The 21,046-nt window shown below is 54.1% G+C and overlaps 1 protein-coding gene across 2 annotated transcripts; it reads left to right on the top strand.

Moving 5' to 3' along the window:
• The first annotated feature begins 609 nt into the window (after nucleotides 1-609).
• On the top strand, nucleotides 610-20,971 carry ADAMTS14 (ADAM metallopeptidase with thrombospondin type 1 motif 14). Of its 2 annotated transcripts, none has more exons than XM_031602926.2 (22): nucleotides 610-723; nucleotides 1,161-1,570; nucleotides 4,488-4,626; nucleotides 5,229-5,419; nucleotides 10,113-10,196; nucleotides 11,291-11,438; nucleotides 12,810-12,915; nucleotides 13,026-13,169; nucleotides 13,524-13,656; nucleotides 13,810-13,923; nucleotides 14,410-14,558; nucleotides 14,658-14,833; nucleotides 14,919-15,052; nucleotides 15,227-15,350; nucleotides 15,476-15,559; nucleotides 15,714-15,877; nucleotides 15,998-16,163; nucleotides 16,750-16,882; nucleotides 17,019-17,226; nucleotides 17,321-17,447; nucleotides 17,698-17,808; nucleotides 18,284-20,971. In XM_031602926.2, exons 1-22 carry the CDS (start codon nucleotides 654-656, stop codon nucleotides 18,586-18,588), a joined length of 3,420 nt encoding a protein of 1,139 aa, XP_031458786.2. In that variant the 5' UTR covers nucleotides 610-653; the 3' UTR covers nucleotides 18,589-20,971. The 2 variants fall into 2 exon arrangements, with proteins under 2 accessions (XP_031458786.2, XP_031458785.2); XM_031602925.2 differs by having other exon boundaries at nucleotides 11,291-11,447; nucleotides 18,284-20,970.
• The last annotated feature ends 75 nt before the right edge of the window (nucleotides 20,972-21,046 follow it).

Below are 21,046 nucleotides of genomic sequence, written 5' to 3'. Positions count from 1 at the left end.
TCCTCCGTTTTTCCTCTTTTTTTTTTCTCCTCTTTTTATTTTCCTCTTTTTCACCCTTTTTTTTCTTTTTTCACTTTTACTTTTTTTCCTCCTTCTTTTTCTTTTTTATCCTCCTCTTTTTTTCTCCTTTTTTCTTCCCCCACTTTTATTTTCCCTTTATGTTTTTTTTTCCACTTTTTCTTCTTTTTTTTCCACTTTTTTCTCCTTTTTTCCACTTTTTTTTCCTTTTTCTTTTTTTTTTTCTTCCACTTTTGCGCTGTTTATTCCTTTTTTTTTTTTTTTCCCCTCTTTTCTTTAAAATTCCCATTTTTCTTTTGATTTACTATTTGTCCTCCCCCCCTTAACTTTTCGCGTACTTTTCCTTCACTTCAATACCGTCTCCTTTTTGTTTTCACCTCCCCTTTCACTGCCCCTATTTCCCCCTCCCGTCCCCTGCCCATCTCCCCACCCTCCCCAGGCCCCGCCCCGGCCCGCCCCGTGCTGCCCTCACGGCGGCGGCGTTGGCCGCGGGCGCGCAGCTCGGCGCCGCCCGTTCCCCGCAGGCGGCGGCCCCGGCCCCGGCCCCGGGCAGCGGCGGCGGCGGCGGCGGCGGCGCGGGGGAGGCGGGCGCCGAGCTCTGTGAGCCCCGCCCGCCCCGCAGCCGCCGGCCCCAAATGGATTATCTGCGGCTGGTGCTCTCCTGCCTCGTCCCGCTGCACGGCTGCCTGGCCGCCGGCGGCCCAGGTACGGGGGACTGAGCCGGGGGGTGGTAGGGAGGATTCGGGGCTGGGGGAGGGTGAGCTGGGTTGGGGACGAGCAGTAGGATGGCATCAGCAGCGGGGATTGGAGAGAGGGTTAAAATGTGAGCGGTGGTTGGTGTGGGAGTGGTGCTGGGAGGAACTCTGCCTGGGGTGACCCCAGTCTACCCCAAATCCATCTCCATCCACCTATCCATCCACCCACTCACCTATCGGTTCACCCACGCGTTTGATCACCCACCCATCCTTGCATCCACCACCCGCTTGCCTGTCCACCCACTCACCCAAACACCCGTCCGTGCATTCACCCATCCGTTCACTCATCCACCCACCCACCCGCTCACCTATCCATTCACCCACCCGTCTGGTCACTCACCCCCCCATCCTTCCCCCCATCCTTCCACTCCCCCACGTGTCCCGCAGAGCTCCTGCTATCCGGCCAGCTGAGCGAGTATGGCGTGACCGTGCCCTTCAGTGCCGACTGCCGCGGCCGCTTCCTCTCCCACGTGCTATCGGGTGGCACGGCGACGACGGCCCCCACCGAAGCTCCCTGTCCCCCCGCCCCAACCCGCCGCCGCCGTGGTGCCCGCCATGCGTCCTCCCAGCACGGCGCTGGCAGCCGCCCCCTCTACTTCAACGTCACGGTGCTGGGCCGCGAGCTGCACCTCCGGCTGCGGCCCAACACCGGCCTGGTGCCACCGCGTGCCGTGGCTGAGTGGCAGGAGGACTTCGGGTTGCGCCTGCGGCAGCCCCTGCAACATCACTGCCTCTTCACCGGGGATATCACCGGCGTGCCGGGTGGAGCCGTGGCCATCAGCAACTGTGATGGGCTGGTAGGTGTGGGCCCCGCGCCACTGGGGTTCTTTGTGCTTTGGGTTGGGTGTCCAACGTGAAGAGCTTGGCAGGTCTGGGTCAGGGGATACTACCCTGTGGGTACCATGGCCACCAGGGTGAGGGTGGCATTGCTGCTCCTTTCTCACCCAGACGGCATCCCTGCAGGTGCTTGGTTGCCATGGATGGGGCCCTGGGCAGCCTGGTCTGCTGGGATGCACCCAGCACACGTCAGGGGGTGGGGCTGGGTAGGCTTTAAGGTCACTTGCAACCCAACCATGCAGTGGTTCTACAGCTCTGCCCGCATGTCCCTCTCCCAAGCAAACCCGTGCATCCTGTAGGCATCATTTTGAGGAGCAACCCCAATGGTTTTGGCAATAGCTCATATTTGGGCTTTCTGGTGGCCTTGGAATGGCTGAGGGTGATCCAGCAATGCAGCAGCCCCGTTGCCTCTTCATCCCCACCACCAAACCTGTTTGTGGGGTTCTACTCTGAATAAGCTTCAGGAGTTTGTCCTCACTTTTCTCTGCCTCAAATCACTGCCCTTCGAACTTCCTCTGGGCCAATTTACTCCAATTTAACTCTCCTTTTCCAGGCCAGCATTTACTATTTCCTTTCAGTATCACTTCCCAGGTTGCACTTTGGTCGCTCTAAACTTCTCATTTTGCTTTTTTTTTCTCCCTTGCTTCTTTTTTTATTGTTTTATTCTGGCAGTTCCGCAGCTGTTTTTGGCCGCTAGCACAAACAATTTGGCATTCCATTCTCTTTATACGGCGCGTGGTGTTACTCTACGAGCAGAAATGATAGAGCGGCAGGGCTAGAAATAAATACTCCGCGTCCATCCGGCAGTTTATTTTTTGCCAGCAGTTTGAGCTCATCATCCCCAGCTTTGGAAGCATCTCCTCTGAATGCAGCGAGACTGGGAAACAGCAGAGAGTTCTCTGTGACCCGGAGCTCTCTGCAGCCAGTGAACTTGGATGCGGTTGAAAGCAGTGGGGATGTTTCCTCTGCCTCCAGCAAGCAGCCAGTAGCACTGCTGCTGCAGTGGGAGCTGCAGGTTGTGATGCTGGGTGGCAGCTTTGGGGCTGTGCCCACTCTGAGCATCTTTGGCTCTCCTGGTTCCAACCTGACTGACTCTATTTGTGCTGGGCGGAGCATCCCCCCAGAAGCCGTGAGACCCCAGATGGCATTTTCTGCCCCATTTTGCGGGCTGGGTAGGAAGCAGGTAGCAGGGCACACTGCCCCGAACCTTCTCCCCACACGACCCCTGGCTGCGCGTGTTCCTGCAGTGCCGCTTTCTGGGACGGTTTGTTCAAATGAAGTGTGAAATGCGTAGGAAAAATCCATAGGCACGTCTCCGCTCCCCCCTTCTCTGCTTCCCTGGACAGTTGGTGACTTTTTCCATGCTCAGGGTTTCCCAAGGTTCCTGGGGAGTTTTATCCCTGGGGGATGCTGGGGGTGCTGGGGATGTGGGGGCAGCCCCCTTCCTCTGCCATAGGGCTCAGTGAGGAACTAGAGGAGAGCCTTCATCCTCCCCAGCTCTCTTCATGCTGGCAGCAGTTGCTGTGCTGAGGGCTGCTTCCAAAAATATCAGTGTTTTCCCTTTTTTTCTGGTAGGGCTGACTTCAAAGAGACCTTCTGAAGCGCTGCGTCCCAATGGGGAATATCCTATGGGAAAGGCAGCAGCCCTGCTCTCTGTGTCGGGCGCCGGGCGGTGGGAAGCACTGGGCGCATTCACGCATGTGGAATCCTGGCGTGCCGGCCGTGCTTGGGGCCGTGCCCAGGGCTCTGCCCTCAGGGCTCTGTGGTTCATGTTGGGCAGTGGGGTAGCTGACAGCTCACCTTGGTGGGGAGCTCTGAAATTTTACGTGAATTCTAAAATTCAAGCATCCTTGTGGACTTTTGTGTTGTTTATATCCTCAGTGGTAATGAGGTTTGGCAGCTGTAAGCATAAAAAAATGGGGCTCTCCATGGGGAGAGCTTCCTGCTTGGTATCTGAGGGGAGCAGGGACTGTAAACACAGTGCCATGAATTCAAGGAGCCCCCTGTCCCTACGGAGCACAGACCCCAGAAGCCCTGTGCTGGGGCTGCAGCTGCATGCAGGAAGAAAGGATGTAGCGTGGTGTGCCAAGGTTCCTTGAGAAGGAGGACCAAACCCACAGCAATCCCAGATCTGCTTTCAGGAGGAGATAAACAGCTGAGAAAAGCAAAGTGGAGCAGGAAATCTGCTGAAGCGTAACAGAGCCAGGTTGGCTGATGCCGTGGGGATGCGGTGATGCATCCACGATGCCCCAATGAGTGCTCCAGTGGGTCTGTGCTGTGCTGTATGAATGGGCTCGTGTGACTGGGGAACTGATCTGTACGTCCTGCCCACACTTGCCAGGATTTGGGAAGCAGTGGGACTTGTGGCATTGTCCAGTGTGTCACCAAAGGTATTCCCCTGTGTTAATCCCAAATGCTTCAGGGCAGAGATGGGCGGCGTTCCTTTCCTTCCTCCCACTGCCATCTCAGCAGGGAATGGCAGCTTCCCTTCCTGGTGGCCTGGGGGACAACGATGTGTGTGGGGACAGCTGGGTGTTCCCTGGCACAGGGGATGCAGGGGAACTTGGTGAGATGAGATGGATCTCTGGAGTGGTGTACAGATATAACCTGAAGTGTAGTCAGGGTTTTGGGATTGGTTTCTCTCTTTTTTTTTTTTTTTCCTACCCACAGAAGAAATTAAGGTTCATCCACGTGCAGCTGGCTGTGAAGTCAGCCTGGTGCCACGCAGGGTCTGGCACTCAATGGTAGGGTTGTGGGGTAGCTTAGTAGGGAGGTGACCAAACGAGCCTATTTAGTCCCAAAAAAGAGTTGTGGGTATATAAATGGATGCAACATTCCCGTTTTTCCTCTTTTTTCCTGTCTCCTTGCATCCTGCAGGCTGGGCTGATCCGGACGGACAGCGGTGAGTTCTTCATTGAACCACTAGAACGTGGGCAGCAGGACACGGAAGCACGGGGCCGTGCCCATGTGGTGTATCCCCGCACGGCTGTCCAGCGTGGCTCCCCACAGTCCCCAGGTAGGGCTCCATGGGCCCCTGCATTCTGTAGAGTACCTGCTTGTGGCAGGCTGGAGGTGCTCTGGGGAGGGGCATGCACCCTGCTAGTGTCTGGGGTGCCAGGATGTGCAACAACTTAGCTTTGGCTTTGCAACAGTTTCGTGGCTTATTGTTGGGGGTGGATTTGGTACTTTCTGGGTCGATTGAATCATAGAATCACAGAATCATTCAAGTTCTAAAAGCCCTCTCAACCCACTCAGCTTAGCCCCACCTGCCCACTTGTAGGTGTTTGGGGTTAGGGTTGCTGGTAGGGGGGGGAGAGCAGGATGCAGCAGCAGGGGGATGCTCGTTGTGTCCCCTCCATTGATCTGAGGTGTTATCATTACAAGGGGACTTCATTAGAAGTAGTACTCTTGAAGACATGGATCCAAAAACCCAACCCAAACCTCATTACCACCACCAGCACATGTTCCCCAGCAGGCCCATCCTCATGGGCTCGCTGGACCATGCTGCAACCCTCTCCACACCCAGCATCAGCAAAGCTGTGCTGAGCCCCAAACCTGACCCTCAGCAGTAGCTCTCCTCACCTCCTCTCCTTCTCCTCCTGCCCCCCTGGTGGCCAGGTGTGCACCTGGGTGAGCTCCCCAACTCGCTGGAGCGGCTGGCCGAGCGGCTGGGTGAAGCGGAGCGCCGGCGGCGGCACGCCAGGAGGGATGGCTACAACATCGAGGTGCTGCTGGCCGTTGACGACTCGGTGGTGCGCTTCCATGGGAAGGAGCACGTGCAGAACTACGTCCTCACCCTGATGAACATCGTAAGGCACTGCTGGGGGGTCTCTGGGGGTGACTGCGGGGAGGGATTGCCGTGCTTCATTCTTAGGGCTGCAGGGTAAACCAAGTGCAGGAGGGGTGTGCTGATTTGCCACCTTTCAGAAGAGGTGTGAGCTTCCTCTGGGTTGATCCTCAGGGTGTTTTCAGTGCCACCAGCCCCAAATACATAAAGGAGATGGAGAAGTTGAAGTGACTCAGTGATCCTTATGGGTCCCTTCCAAGTTGGTATATTCTATGAAGTTGTTTCTTTTACATAGCCCAATGCCTTCCATGCAACCTTTTCTTCTCTGATGCTTTCCGCATGCTATGTACTGGTGTGCAGGGTGGTGGGAATTCCAACACCATATCCGCAAACTGCTTTTTGACAGTTTTTCCCCATTTTCCCATTAGCTCCTCCTGCACACGGAGGATGTTGTGGGGTCTTCTCTACTTGGGGTGCCGGAGATGAGCTCATTGCCCCTTCCCACCGGGGAACAAGGGCTGCCAGTGTGCATCAAAAGGCGGTTTTCAGCCCCATTTCATGGTTTGGCGGCAGCGCTTTTCACCGGGGTGCCGACTGCTCAGATAAAGGCAGCGCCAGGACTGGGAATTGAATGAGGAGGGTGGGAAGCTCTGCATCAATGAAAGGGGAAAAGTAACGTAATGCGGATAAATGCCTCCCTGGAGGTATTGCGTTGAGTGGGAGCAGGGCTGTTGTGGGACCCTGTGCACCACTAGGGTTTGTGCCCCGCCGTTTGGGTAACTGCATGATGTGCTTGGTGTTTTCCCATTGTTTCGGGTTTCTAAGGAAACCCCATGAGTCAGAGCGAGGCTTTGACTTGTGCACTCCCTCCAGCACATTGGGAGTTCATTGTTTGTAGGGAAAAAGTGTTGCCGAGACCCCACATAAGAGGGATTTGGGGAAAGAGCAAAGATCCAGCTTTATTTTTAGCCTGGGGTTACCTAACTTCTGTGCTGAACAGGCAGAGATTCTCTTCCCTCCCCATGGAGCTTGCAAAATAAAAGTCAGCTCCGTGAGCCGCCTCCTTGCTGGCGATGCAATAACAACAGCAAATACCTCTGGTGTTGTTCTTACACATGCATGCGCTTTCCCCACCGTACACGGGCTCGTGTGGTTGGGACAGCACAGCCATTGCGTGGAGGCATGCGAGCGCATGGCAAGCGGCTGAAGATGACTTGGCCGCCCTGCCCGCGAGACCTGGGATTTGGAAACGTCAGCGATTCTGCTCGCCTGGCAAATTCTTCTCGTGCTCTCTTTGTGTTTGCCTTCCCTCAGGAACGGGGGAGTCTAGACGGCTGCGGGGTGGCTCGTGGTGGGAGCGGGGTCCTGGCGCTGTGCTACACTGCTGCTGCTGCCCCCCAGCGTGCTGCAGGCTGCTGGCCTTGCTGCTGTGCCTCCAGCCCATGGCTGGACTGTGCTTTTAGTGTCTTCTGCAGTATATCTCTCTTAAATGAAGCTGGAGAGTGTGCCTTTCCAGATGATGGCAGTACACGGGCTGGCATCTGACCCTGTTAGGTAAGGAGCTCTGCATGCCAGCTCTTCCATTGCACAACAGGTATTTTCTGGAGGGCTTTTCTCCCAAAGCGCTGACAGTCTGCTCCTTATCTGCTTTCTGAATCAGCTGCAGAGGTTGCTGTGGAGTCATAGAATAGTTTGGTTTGGAAGGGACCTCAAAGCCAATCCAGCTCCAACTTTTGCTGTGGGCTGGTTGTTCCCCACAAGATCAGGGCCCCATCCATGGCCATGGACATCTCCAGGGGCATCCACAGCTCTGGGCAGCAGTGCCAGCATCTCACTGCCCTCTGAGTAAAGAATTTATTCCCAAGATTTAACCTAAATCTCCCCTCTTTTAGTATAAGGCCGTTCCCCCTTGTCCTGTCACTATAAAACATGTGAAACGGTCTGTCCCCTTCCTGCTTATGTGCTCTCTTTTAGTACTGGAAGGCTGCAGCGAGGTCTCCCTGGAGCTTTCTCTTCCCCAAGTTAAACAAACCCATTTCCCTCAACCATTCTTCATAGGAGAGGTGCTCTAGTCCTTTGGTCTTCTTAGTGGCCCTCCTCTGGACCCACTCCATCAGCTCTGCATCCTTCTTGTGCTGGGGGCTCCAGGCTTGGACACAGTACTCCAGATGGGGCCTCACAAGGGCAGAGTAGAGGGGGACAGTCCTCTCCCTCTCCCTGCTGCCACCCCTCTGTTGATGCAGCCCAAGATACCATTGGCCTTCTGGACTGCAAGAGCACTCTGCTGGCTCATGTCCAGCTTTTCATCCACCAGGACTCCCAGGTCCTTCTCCGCAGGGCTGCTCTCAAGTTCTTCTCTCAGTCTGTATGCATATCTGAGGTTTTCATGACTGAAGTGTAACACCTCGCACTTGATCTTGTTAAACCTCACTCAGGCCTCTCCAGATTCTTCTGGATGGTGTCTCTTCCTTCTATTACATCAACTGCACCACTCATCTTGGCCAACTTGCTTTGGGTACACTAGATTCCACTGTCTATGTGGTTGATCATGACATGATCAAATCATATTCCTGCTCAGGACACGATTTAGCAGAAGGTTGTTAGAGTTAGGTTAGTATGGTTAGGTTGTGGTTGGACTCAATGATCTTTAAGGTCTTTTCCAACCTGAGTGATTCTGTGATAAAGATGTTGAAGAGCACTGGTCCCATGACAGACCCCTAAAGGATGCAACTCCTGACTGGAGTCCACTTGGACATAGAGCCGTTGACCACAACCCTCTGGTTGCAACCATCCAACCAACTATCCACGAAATAGTCCAGCCTTCAAATCCACACCTCTCCAATTTAGAGATAAGGATGTGGTGCAGAACCATCTCAAGCGATGCATTCAGCAGGACTGGACTGGGGATTTGGTTATCTGTTTTTCTCAGCTGTTTGCTGCATTTGAGATGTGGCAGGAGTGGGCTTCTCTTACCTCTGCATAGCCCTGGGCCGCTGGTGGTCACATGGCTGCACTAATGCTGGCTCACGCTGGGTTCAGGAATGGACTGACTCAAACAGAAGCCTGCTGTCAGTCCTGGGCCTCACAAAGCTCTCATGTCACCTGGAAAATCATCTGGATCCATGTGGCATCCACAGCCATTGTTCAAGTGGAAGCTTAGAGGGAAAAGGGGGAAAAAAAAACCAAGGGAAAAAAACTGTAAACCTGGCTTCTGTTTACAACGTTAATTTTAATATTCATCATGGAAGAGCCAAGGGAAATTAGTTCCCCCTTTTCACTGCTGGATCATGGGCAGGATGCCGTGATATTCATGCTGTTGTGTTGTGTCTTCATCTCGGGTTTTGTCTGCTGCTCCTCAACACCATCGTGTCCTCCCGCATGGCTCCCAGCTTTGAGGAGAGCAACCCCAGGAGAACCTGAAATAAAACAAGATGGTTGAAATCAGTGATGATTTCTTGAAGTCCTGGAGTCCTTCTCCTCCTGATTGTAGAATCATTACAGTTGGAATAGATGACTGAGATCACCAAGCCCAACTGTTAGTCCATCACCACCATACCTGCTAACCACAGAAAGTTATAAATTCACAGGCTGTCCCTCTTGTTTTTCTGCTGAAGGGCCGGAGAGCTTATTAATTCTGACCATACGTCTTCAGAATATGGGGTGGTGAGTGTTAAAGGATGGATGTTGCTGTTTGCTGTTAGCATATTTGAGCAGAACAGGTATTTGCGAAAGGAAGATCAGAGAGAAGTTCCATTAAGGACTGCCCTTTCAAACCTCTTTCTTCCCAAAGTGCAGAAAAAGAAGGTAATAGCTCATGATTTCCTCTGCAAAGTGATCTCTATCAGCAGCACTGATGTATGTGTTACCATACTGACTCACAAGCCCTCCCTGTTCTCTGTGCTGTGCTGTCTCCTCCTGCGGATTGCTCCCAGGGTTTTGAAGCAGTAGGTCAGATTTGACTCACCGGGACAACAGCTGAGTAATACCCTTGCTTTGATAAGATCAATTTTTCTTCTTCTTCTTTTTTTTTTTTTTAATTATTCCAACTGCAAGAACATGACAGCCCCAAGCATTTCCTGGTATCCACCAAGTGCTGCAGCTTGCTGTGAGATGCTCTGTGGTGGAGGGGGCCCCATGGGAAAGGCAGCCACTCTTGTTGGTGCTGGTGATGTCACTGAACATCTGAGCCCCCATTCCTGGGAAATGTTGCTTTTTTGGCTGGTCTGCTCTGTGGTTTTTAAAGCACAACAAGAACAAAGCCAGCTGGGGGTGGGAGGAGGGAGATGCGGTCTTTGCACCTGGTCTTGGAAAGTGGAGAGGAATGAGAACGTCAGGGCTGGACCTAGCTGGGGAGCAATGCTTGTTGCCAACCAGTGTTGGGATGTACATGTTTATGTGGGAAGCTAAACATGTAGCTGATGGCCAGGCATCTCCGTGCTGGCCTCTGCACTGCAGGCACCTCCCTGTGTGTTATGGGTCAGGCACCCTGGATGAGCAGGACGTAAGACCCATGTCAGCTCCACCTCCCAGGAATTTCCTTGGAAAGCCACAAGATGATTATTTTAAACCATTCTTCCTGCAGGGCATGGGATGGGTGGTGGGTGGGAGGATGCTGAACGCAGGAGCGTGGAGAGCAGCAGGGACCAGGGGCTGCCTTGCTAGCTGTGAAGGTCTCAGACCCCCCCTCTGCTTTATCTTTTTTTCTCATTCTTCAGGTAGATGAAATTTACCATGATGAGTCCTTGGGTGTTCACATCAACATCGTGCTGGTCAGGATGATCATGGTGGGGTACCGCCAGGTAAGGGCAGCACCAGGCACTGGGACATAGGAGTGTTTCTTGTTTCTTAGGTTGCTCTTTGGTTTTCAGCCAGAAGGTTTTCTATAGAACAATGCAATTTGCTATGCATTTCATGGCAAGCCCCTACACTACACAAAGTGCACTAGGAAGAATGCTAACAAGCCCGATGCGGTAATGTCTGTGTGTGGTCCATGAATCGGCCCCAGTGGATGTTAGAGAAAAGCCCTGATTGTTTCTGCTTGGCCAGAAGAAACAAAATGCATCCTAGAGACCTGGCGATGGTTCTCGGGAGCGCAAGGATGAGAACAGAGGCAGTCTCATTTTTGGCAAATCCTGGCTGAGAGGAACATCACTGCTGGCCGGGGAAGCCAGCAGCGCATCTGGCTCCCTCCCAGCAGTGTCCATGCTTGGGGCTAGAGGATGATGTGATGCGTGGAGGAGAAGGTGGGATGAGGGCTCGGGGGCTGCGGTCAGGATGATCTAATCATTGCAGAACCCTGCGCTAGAGGCAGCTGGTATGGCCGGCTGTGTCACTGTTTAAGTTTGGGGATGATGTGGAAATCTTGTGCAGATGTTTGGATCCGGGTGAGGTCCCAGGCCACCACTGTTTGATGTTTCCCGAGAACATTCTGGGAGATGACATGGTGCAGGCAGCATAGCACAGCTGACTCTGCTTCTGCACTGAGTTCTGGCTGAGGTTGCCACCATTCTCAGGAAACCCCACCGCTTGGGCCTTTTGTCTCTGCCTTGCACTTGGCAGGATAAAAACTGCAATGGCTCCTTATGGGAAGAGCAGCATTTCTGACCCTTCTTCAACTCCTGAGCTCAGCAGATGTCTGTCCAGCAGGTAGAGAGGAGATTGTCATGAGTGCATCTTTGCGAAGTGGTCATCTTGAACAAAAATTGAAGATATTGAAGATGTTTTCTAATGGGGTCTCCAACCCTGTTGTTCAAGCACTGCAAGGCTGAAAAATGCTGAGCATCAGCATCTTGCTAAGGAGCCAGAGCAGGAATCGGAATGCTCCTTGCTTTCCAATACGCTAAGCTCCTCGATTTTATTTTATTATATTTTGATTTCTTGCTTCTTTTCCCAGTCAGTCAGCCTGATCGAGCGTGGGAACCCGTCCCGGAGCCTGGAGCAGGTGTGCCGCTGGGCTCACGCACAGCAGCGCTCCGACCCCGATCACGCTGAGCACCATGACCACGCCGTGTTCCTCACCAGGCAAGATTTTGGTCCTGCAGGTATGCAAGGTACTGTATTCATCTCGGTCGTGTACGTGCAGTTTGCCAAGGGAGAGCCAGCAAGGGAGCTTGTCAGGGGCCTATAGAACCTGGCTCTGTTTGACTCGCTGTGACTTAGTTGTTGTTTTGTTTTTCTGAAGCTTTCTGGCCAAATGACTGTGCCCCAAGGCAGTGGTGAGAGGATGTTTTTTGGCATATGGGCAGGAGTCTGGAAGATGTAGTGCTGGGGGGTTTACCGGTGGGTTTTTCCCAGAAGGTGGCTGAGGCTCCCCTCTGGCTGTTCAGCACAAGAAGGACCAGCGCTATCTCCATCCTCACACTGCGCAGCATTGCGGTTTGGAGCCTCACTGCTCTCCTCTGCAGAGCCAAGCCGAGCCCTGGGGAGCCTGTAAAAACTTCTGGTGCTGGCAGCAGCTCACAGTGTGGAGGAGAGCAGCAGTGGCCAGCACTGAGTAATCTTGGAAAGCTGATGAAATTCTGGCTTTCTGCATTACGAGAGGCTGGAGCAGGAGCTGCCTCACGTGTGGGCACTGCCTTGCCATGGGAAACACAGGGGCAAGAGGTGGTCAGTGTGGGATGACTGGTGGCAAAGCCTCTCGGAGCTGGGAAGGTGCTGAGCTGCTCTTTACCAACTGAATGTTTTTCAGGTACTACTTGTGTCACTGCTGAGAACTCTTTCATTCTCCCAGTTCTCACCCAGGCCTTCATTGTGGATGTCAGTGTCCTTTCTGTGTCTCCTCATCCCATTCCCCTGCCAGACACTGACAACCTCTTTGGTTGGGACATCATCCCATTTTCATTCTAGACAAAATATATTCCCTCTCGTCCAGAAAACTTTCCACGTTGTTGCTCTTTCTTGTGGAAAGTTTCATGGAAAAAAAAATGTTTCAAAATGTCTTATCCAGAATTTGACTCATTGCTGTGCGGTTAAACCCAATTACACACTTCTCTTTCTCAAGCCCCCTAGCTTGACTTTTGCTTTCCTTTTGACTGTGGAGTATCAAACACTGTCTGCTCAACTGCTGTTGACTTTGGGGCTCTTCCAGATAGCCTGCATTGGCGGGATGGGTGATGGATGGGTTGGGATCCTCCTGTTCTCTCCCCATGTCTCCTGCTGAGCCCAGCCTTCCTCTCAGCTCACCCTCTGCCTTCATCCCAAATGCTGTGGCAGAATTACTCAGGGTGATCTTGTCCTGCTTTAGCCAAAGCTCCTTGGGACCCGTGAGTTTTTCCTTTGACAGTTTCCTGCCCCTCAATGCCAAGAAGGGTAGTATGAATTATGACAGGCTCTTGCTTGTCTCTTTATTTTCTTGCCTTTCTCAAAAGCCATCTCTTCCCTCTCCTCCCCTGTCCTTCCTTCACATTCTGCAGGCTATGCACCAGTGACGGGGATGTGCCACCCTCTCCGCAGCTGTACCCTCAATCACGAGGATGGCTTCTCCTCGGCGTTCGTGGTGGCCCACGAGACCGGCCACGTGTAAGTGATGGCAATGGAGCTGGCACTGTGCTTGGCCAAGAGGGCTTCCCACACCCTTCCTGGGGTGCCAAATCCCATGGGCAACTTGATTCACTGTCTTTTTCTGACAGGTTGGGCATGGAGCATGATGGCCAGGGCAACCGCTGTGCTGATGAGACCAGTATGGGCAGCATCATGGCCCCGCTGGTCCAGGCTGCCTTCCACCGCTACCATTGGTCCCGCTGCAGCAAGCAGGAGCTCAACCGCTACATACAGTAGGTTGCTTCCTTTCCATTCCCCTTCCAAAAGGCAGTAGAAGCACACCAGAGTGGTTTTGTGTGTCAATGCCATGGAGAACACCATTGAAGCCTGAAGATGGAGTGGGTCATTGGGTTGCTCTTTGCTGCTGATGTGCAAGCACACAGTGGTTGACAACCCTGCCCATGGCAGGGGGGTTGGAACTAGATGATCTTTAAAGTCCCCTCCAACCTAAGCCTTTTTTATGATTCTGTGATTCTATGAAACACATTTTGTGGCAGCGGGAAGCTTGTGGGACTCAGAGAACTGGGATTTCTGAGCTGGGACGTGAGAGAAGGAGAGAAATCCCCTGCCTCTGTCCCATTCTGCAGTTCCTACGACTGCCTGCTGGATGATCCTTTTGAGCACCAGTGGCCCTCACTCCCTGAGCTGCCAGGCATTAACTACTCCATGGATGAACAGTGCCGCTTTGACTTTGGCGTGGGCTACAAGACCTGCACAGCAGTGAGTATAGTCCCTGTGCTGCCACTTTGCTGCTGTCCAGTCCCTGTCACCTTGTCTTGTGCTCACCACGAGCCTGGGACCTTCTCCTGCCTTGAGAGTAGACTCTCTGTGGGGCAGGACGATACCAACAGCAATGTTCTGCTTGCTTTGCAGTTCCGTACTTTTGACCCCTGCAAGCAGCTGTGGTGCAGCCACCCGGACAACCCTTACTTCTGCAAGACCAAGAAAGGGCCCCCCTTGGATGGCACCGAGTGTTCCTTGGGCAAGGTACTAGCTGTACTCTCCCCTTTTGGGTTGGATTCCAGAGCCCACTGTGGTTTTTTTTTGCATATCCCATGCATGAAGATGTAATGTCATTCCTTATTTCTCCCTCCAGTTGCCCAGCATGGCTCTGGTAAGGACTTGTTTTTCCTGAACTCTCTGCCCTTGCAGTACTCCTTTGGTTTTATGACACAGGGAGATGTGTGTGTCCAAGCTCGTGATGTCATCAGGTTTACTTCAGGCTCTTAGCATGCCCATTAGCACAGTGTTAAAGTGCGAGTACTGACTAAGGAAGGGCTCACGACTTTGGAGATGGGAGGATGAGAAGCCAGGAGATGTGGAAATCTGAATGTTGGGTGCAAATGAAATTGTTCGGAAGTTTCATGCCAGCTGCCTGGGCTGTCCCCTACCAGCAGTGAGATGCTCCCACGCTGGTTCAGTCTTGGACCCAGGCATGATTCAGGACGAACCCCCACCTCTTTTCTCTTCTAGTGGTGCTTCAAGGGTCACTGCATCTGGAAGACATCAGAGCAGCCCTACAGCCAGGATGGCAGCTGGAGCTCATGGTCCAAGTTTGGCTCCTGCTCCAGGACGTGTGGTGGCGGTGTGCGCTCGCGCAGCCGGAGCTGCAGCAACCCGCCGTACGTTTGCCTCCCAGCCTGGCTGAAGCTGGAGGTGCGCCTTGCACTGGCAGCATCCCTGCTCCTATGCTGCCTTCACCCCCTTGTTTTATTTTCCAGCCCAGCTTACGGTGGGCGCAACTGCCCAGGAGCCACCTATGAGCACCAGGTGTGCAACAGCGAGGAATGTCCGGGGCCCTATGAGGATTTCCGTGCCCAGCAGTGCTCCAAGCGTGACTCGTACTACACCCACCGTGACAGCAAGCATGCCTGGCTGCCCTATGAGCATCCCGACGGTGGGTGCCATCCCTCGGCACCTGCTGCAGGTTGGGAACCTGAAGGTGACAGCCAGCTTGCTGGTTTACTTTCTGCTTTGCCCAGACGCTCAGAAGTGCGAGCTGATCTGCCAGTCCGAGGGGACAGGGGATGTGGTATTCATGAACCAGGTTGTTCACGATGGAACCAGGTGCAGCTACCGGGATCCCTACAGCATCTGCGTCCGGGGCGAGTGCGTGGTAAGAAGCTGACCCTGGCTGGGAAGGAGCTCTTGCATTCCCTTCATCTACACCCTATGGGGTTGGGGATGAAGCCCAGAGACCGACCTGGTGTACAGTGTGGGGCTGAGTCATGGTGATGCCACGGGCGTGGGGCCATGACCTTGCTTGCCTTCTCTTCCCCTGGGGTGACAGCATGTTGGCTGCGACAAGGAGGTCGGCTCCCTGAAGCAGGAGGACAAGTGTGGGGTCTGTGGGGGTGACAACTCCCACTGCCGGACAGTGAAGGGCACCTTGGCCAAGACCCCAAAGCAGCCAGGTGAGGAAGCTGTGTGCAGTCCCATGGCAGCACCCCAAAGAAGCAGTGTCTGGGGGACCAACTACTCCTGCCCCTCAGTTTCTGAAAGCTTTCTTCCCCCTTCCTCCGTCCACTTTGTCATCCAGGGAGCATTCTGAAGATGTTTGAGATTCCAGCAGGGGCAAGACATGTGCAGATAGAGGAGATGGAGCCAGCATCCCACAGCATTGGTGCGTCCCACCAATGGGTGGCTTTTGGGGCAGTTTAGGCTGAGCACTGGGAGCAGCAGAGCAGGGGACTTATGGGAGGCACTGCTGTGTTGATGGTGCTTCCGCTCTGGGGGGGATCAGAGACTTACTTGAAGTACTTATTTCTTTCCTCCAGCTGTTAAAAATCAAGCTACTGGTAACTTCATCCTTAACGCCAAGGGTCAAGAAATCACCAGCAAGGTGTTCATTGAGATGGGCTTGGAATGGGAATACACCGTGGAACAAGGCAAGGAGAGCCTGAAAACCAGTGGCCCTCTGCAAGAGGCCATCAGTGTTCTGGTGAGTGGCCATCACCCAATGGTGGGAGGTGATGGGTGGCTTAAGAGAGGGTGTTTTACCTTGGGCATCACTTATGCTTCCTTCCCTGCCCTCCTTCCCTGCTTCTCTTGCCGCCTGCAGCTCATCCCCAGGGAAGAGGCGGTGAGGAGCAGCCTGATGTACAGGTATATCATCCATGAGGACCTGCTGCCGCTCATCGGCAACAACAATGTCCTGCTGGAGGAGATGGACTCCTACGAGTGGGCCCTCAAGAGTTGGTCTCAGTGCTCAAAGGCGTGTGGAGGAGGTACTTTTTCCTTTGTACTGTAGTTACCGTGTGCTCTTGTGAGGCTGACTGGGCACGCTGAGCACGGCTCTGTGCTGAAATAAATGAAAAGGCTTCAGCGGGCTGTGCTGGCTCTTACTGCTTTCCTTCCTGGCATGGTGCTGGAAGATTTTGGGACTCATGGAGATGGAAGCTGAACCCTCGCTGGCTCTGCTGACCTTGCTGCAGCCGGGCTGCCTGCGGGGTGACAGACAGTTCATGTTTTACGCTAGCTTAGCCCCAATCTGCTCTGCTCCCAGGCGAGCACCGTTCACTTGGCAGAGCGCAGCAGCTCTTTGGCCGCACTTGCTGCATGCTGCTTGTTCTTCCTGGCTGCGAAAATGTGGCTGAGCTCCTCCAGTCCACCCTACCTGCCCGGGTGGCTTTGTGGAGGAGGCCCTGGGTCTGCTCAGCCCTTGCAGCCTCTCTCTGCTCACACCCCTGTGAGTATCTCCTGGGTGAATCATAGCAGTGTGCTTGGGTTCCCTGGAGCTTTGGGGACCCATCCTGGTGGGGCTGCCGGAAGATGGGGAGTGGGAGAATCCTGACACTACTCCCTGCTTCCCAGGCATCCAGTACACCAAGTACGGCTGCCGGCGGAGGAGCGACAACCGCATGGTGCATAGGAACCTGTGTGATAACGGCAAGAAGCCCAAGCCCATCCGGCGGCGGTGCAACTTGCAGGAGTGCTCCCAGCCTACGTGAGTCCCTCGGAATGGATGGGTGGTTGGATGGGTGCTCCCATCGCACCCTGCTGTGCAATCTGAGCTGCAATTTGCCCTACAGGGACCTTCTTTCCTCCCCCCCACCACTAACGCTGTCCCCAACCCCTTGCAGCTGGGTGGCCGAGGAGTGGAGTGCCTGCAGCAAGTCCTGCGGCAAGCTGGGACTGCAGGTGCGGGCCGTGCAGTGTGTGCAGCGCCTGCGGGATGGCACCAACCGCACCCTGCACGCTAAGTACTGCAGTGCCGAGCGGCCTGAGACCCGCCGGCCCTGCAGCCGCCTGCCCTGCCCGGCACAGTGGAGGACGGGTGCCTGGTCGCAGGTAAGCGATGTGGGGATGGGGCCGTGTGGCTCAGAGCTGCTCGTGGGGGTGCCCGGCTGTCACCCACATGCCGTGTTTCTCTCCCTGGGCGCAGTGCTCAGCCAGCTGCGGGGACGGTGTGCAGCAGCGGCAGGTGGTCTGCAGGGGTGAGGAGAGCGGAGGGCGCTGCCATGGGGACAAGCCAGAGGCCATCCGGGGCTGCCACGTGGCTGTCTGTCTGGGTGAGAGTGGGGGTGTGGGGACAGTCTGTGGCATGGGCTCGCTGCAGGTGGCTGCAGATTTTCTGTCACACTGACTTGAGCAAGGGTAGGATGGAGGTGGGCACTCTGAAGTTAACGGCTGGATTATTTTTGGGTGGCCAACCAGACATTTCCCAAATGACCTTGTTTTTAAGAAAATATCTAAAGAAGTCACCAGAAGTACACCTTTAAGATATTTCAAGTGCCTTCATACGTGGTGCTCTCTCTGCAGGGAAGCCCTCTGGCATCACCGCCAGCGCCAATGCTAGTGACCACGTCACACCTGGAGGGCAGTGGGAGCCCCGGGGGAGGCCCCAGAACCCTGTGAGCAAGATCTCCTCCAGTAAGTGCCCCAACACACAGCCCCATCCCTGCACTGCTCACCTCAGACTAGGTACGCATCCTCCACTGTCAGGCAGGGCAGGTGGCTGCAAGGCTGGCAGATCTCAGGCGACTCGAGCACACATTGCATGTCCTGTGCCTGCAGCCCAGCTTGCTGCCATCTTCTTGCAAGTGTTTGGGGGAAGGAGGTATCCTGCAACCCCCTTGGGATGGATGTAACCTCATCCAGCCTGCCTTGGTGCACAGCCTGGTGCCAGGTTGCCACCTCGTGGAGTTGGGGATCCATCACAGCTTCCATCCTGGGATTGGCTTTATGCTCCAGTTCCCTCACCTCTTCCATCCAAGCATTGCAAAAATTGCTGCAATGGGGCAAAGAGCACAGTTAGCACTGGTGCCTGTTGTCCTTGTGGGAGGTGAATACCACCGTGAATGCATGTGCTCACTGATGCTCTGTTCTCTGCTTTGTCCCTCTCCAGGGGAGCCCTGCCTCGGAGACAAATCCATCTTCTGCCAGATGGAGGTCCTGGCACGCTACTGCTCTATCCCTGGCTACAACAAGCTCTGCTGCGAGTCCTGTGGCAAGAAAGCCTCCGTCACTGCCTTACCCACCGGCACCCCCATGGGGACCGCTATGGGGATGCCCGGTCCCACTGACCCCAGCTCCTCTGTGCAGGGGACACCCAGTGCTGACCCCACCACTGCCACTCTCAGGGAGGTCCCAGCCCCGAGTGAGTCATCTGTGGGGACAGAGGGTGAGGGTGGGGGCCAGGCAGCCAGGTAACCCCGCTTGAGAGCTCAGCTGGAGCCGTTCTCCTCCATCCTCCTTCTCCATCTCTCCTTTTCTCCCACTTCCAGCAGTGGTTTTCCTGGGTGGCCAGGTTTGGAAATGACCTGGCCCTTCCCAAAATTCCTGGGGAAACTGCTGTTTTCTCATGATTTTCATTTCCCCTCTCCCAGCTGTGGCATTATTTTTTTTGGCAGTGCCACAAGGGAAAAAAAGGTCAAATGGAGCAAAAAGCAGCTTGGCTGCTTTAGACAGGGTTCTTACCTCCATGTGTGGCTCAGAGCCCCGGCCCATGAGGCATGGGCCACCAACTTCCAAGGTGCTAAACCGGGGGCTTTAAGGTTGCCTTTTCCTCTTCCTCCTCCAAGCAGTAAAATAGGAGGGGATTGGAAGGAGGACGCTGGCTCTTTGGCCAGCCCCTGCCTCCTCCAGGTACCGGCACATTTGTCATGGTGCTCACAGGGACCCAGCTTTGGGTAGGAGCATGTGGATGCTCAGGAAGCTGGGGTCTCCCTGCAAAACCTCTCTTCTATGACCTCTTTTAGGAGGACCAACCATAGCACGAGCAATAAGGACAAGGCCAAAGACCAAAAACAGGGTTTCCAAAATGCCTATCACCCAGCGGTGACTTTTCGGCCAATAATGCCCTTGGCCAGCTTTGTACTAATACCAACTTCTGGCATTCCCAGGACCATGACCCTCTTCTCCCGTATGCCCAGTGTCTGTAGAGCACCAAGGCGCTGTGGAGATTTGTGGGGAAAACCAGGAAGCCCAAGTGCCGGGAGGGATGCCACCATGTCCCCAACATCACGCTGAGCTCAGCTCTAAGAAGAGCACCAAAGGGTTAGGGTCATGGCTATGCTGGAGAGCTGCCCTCTTGCACCTCCACCTTTTGTCCCATGGTGGGAAAAGGGTTGGGATTAATGCCATTAAAAATATCGTGCCAAGTACTAGATATATGCACAGCACTTTAGAAGCATAGGGCTCCATGCAGCTTGCAGGGGAGCTGGACCTCAGCTGAGGACGCTCTGTCCCTCCAAGGGCTGTGGGCACTGGTAGAGAGGAGGCTCTGGGCTGCTGAGGTAGATCTGAGGAGGGCCAGGCTGATGCTGTGAGGTGTGTATGGCTTGGTGCACCTGAGGCAGTGATGGTGTTGCCTTCCTGGCTGCATGAGAGGCAGGATGGGCATCTCTAGAGCAGTAAGCGTGTTCTTCAGTTCTGGGGGTGCCTCAAATCCACTTTTTCCTTGCCTGGGAGCACAGGAGGTGTTGGGCGCCTTCCTTTTGTGTCAGGAGAACAGAGTGGGAGGCTGAGGACAGGATGGTAGGTGGACAGAATGCTCTATTTTTGGTGCTCAGTTTCCAAGAAGGAAGCCCACAAAGTGCATACACAGGGAACTGCTCCTTTGTCCTTCACTATCTCCAATTCACTTTCCAAACTCAGCTATAATTCAGCTGTGGTTCTGTGCATGTCCAGGGCTTGCTGGCGAGGTGGCCAGAGTACTGGGCATGCCCCATGAGCACAGTGGCTTTAGGACACGCTGCTTTTGGGATGATAATGGCTGCAGTGCCATTAGTGCATGAGCAGTGCGCTGCATCCACAACATACGTGGTGCTGGGAGATGTTTGAAGCTAGAGTATTTCATGTTGGCATGCAAGCCCCCATCACCCTTTGCTGGTGCTACCAAATTGTACCAAAAGAGCTGAAGGGATGTTAAGATGCTCTTGCCCCACATCACTCCTAGGCTGAGGCAGGATGACCCGACTGCTGCATTAAGTGGATACCATGAGAGATGGAATGGAGCCCCGTGTCTGAGCCAGCAACCAGCACACCTCATATCCTGCCTCATCTCATGCCCCTCACAGGGCCCTCCTCTGGGAGTGCCAGCATTTATTTATTGTGCCAAAGATAATGCTTCACTGCAGGTGCTGTTTACAATCCCAGGAGCCTCTCAACCCCATGCAGAGCAGGGCAGGAGGATGCACAGATCTCTCCTGCAGCTTCAGCAGCTGTGTCAGTGCAGGATTGTAATGTCTGCAGGGTGCATCATGCATGTGTTCTCACCCAACCTCCAAAAAGTTGTCAGCTACAGTCCTCTGTTTGATGCTGTCCTGGGCATTATGGCTTTCTTGTGTTAGTTTTTGCGGTGGTTCATTGCTGTATGGCAGAGGAGGTTGGTGCCTTGGGGCTGCCTCAGCCTTGCTACCATGGAGGTGTTGCAGGGCTGATGTGTGCCAGTGGCTCTCTCCCAGTCATGCAGAGGCTGCAGCATGCAGCATGCCCGCTTCACCCCACACCATGCTGCCTGCCTCTTTGGTCAGCGCTGCAATGTGTAAAGTTTTGTACATACCAGATTCAGAGCTTTTTAACTTTTAATATTTATTAATTTTGTTGGGTTCAATTTTTTTTTCTTTTTTTCTTTTTTCTTTTTTTTTGGAACTCTAACATAATGTAA

Source organism: Phasianus colchicus, chromosome 8, assembly GCF_987193195.1.
Source record: "Phasianus colchicus chromosome 8, bPhaCol1.hap1.1, whole genome shotgun sequence".
In the NCBI taxonomy this organism is placed as follows: Eukaryota; Metazoa; Chordata; class Aves; order Galliformes; family Phasianidae; genus Phasianus; species Phasianus colchicus.
Note: the sequence above shows the minus strand (reverse complement) of the source record. Positions and strands in the feature narration are given on the sequence as shown.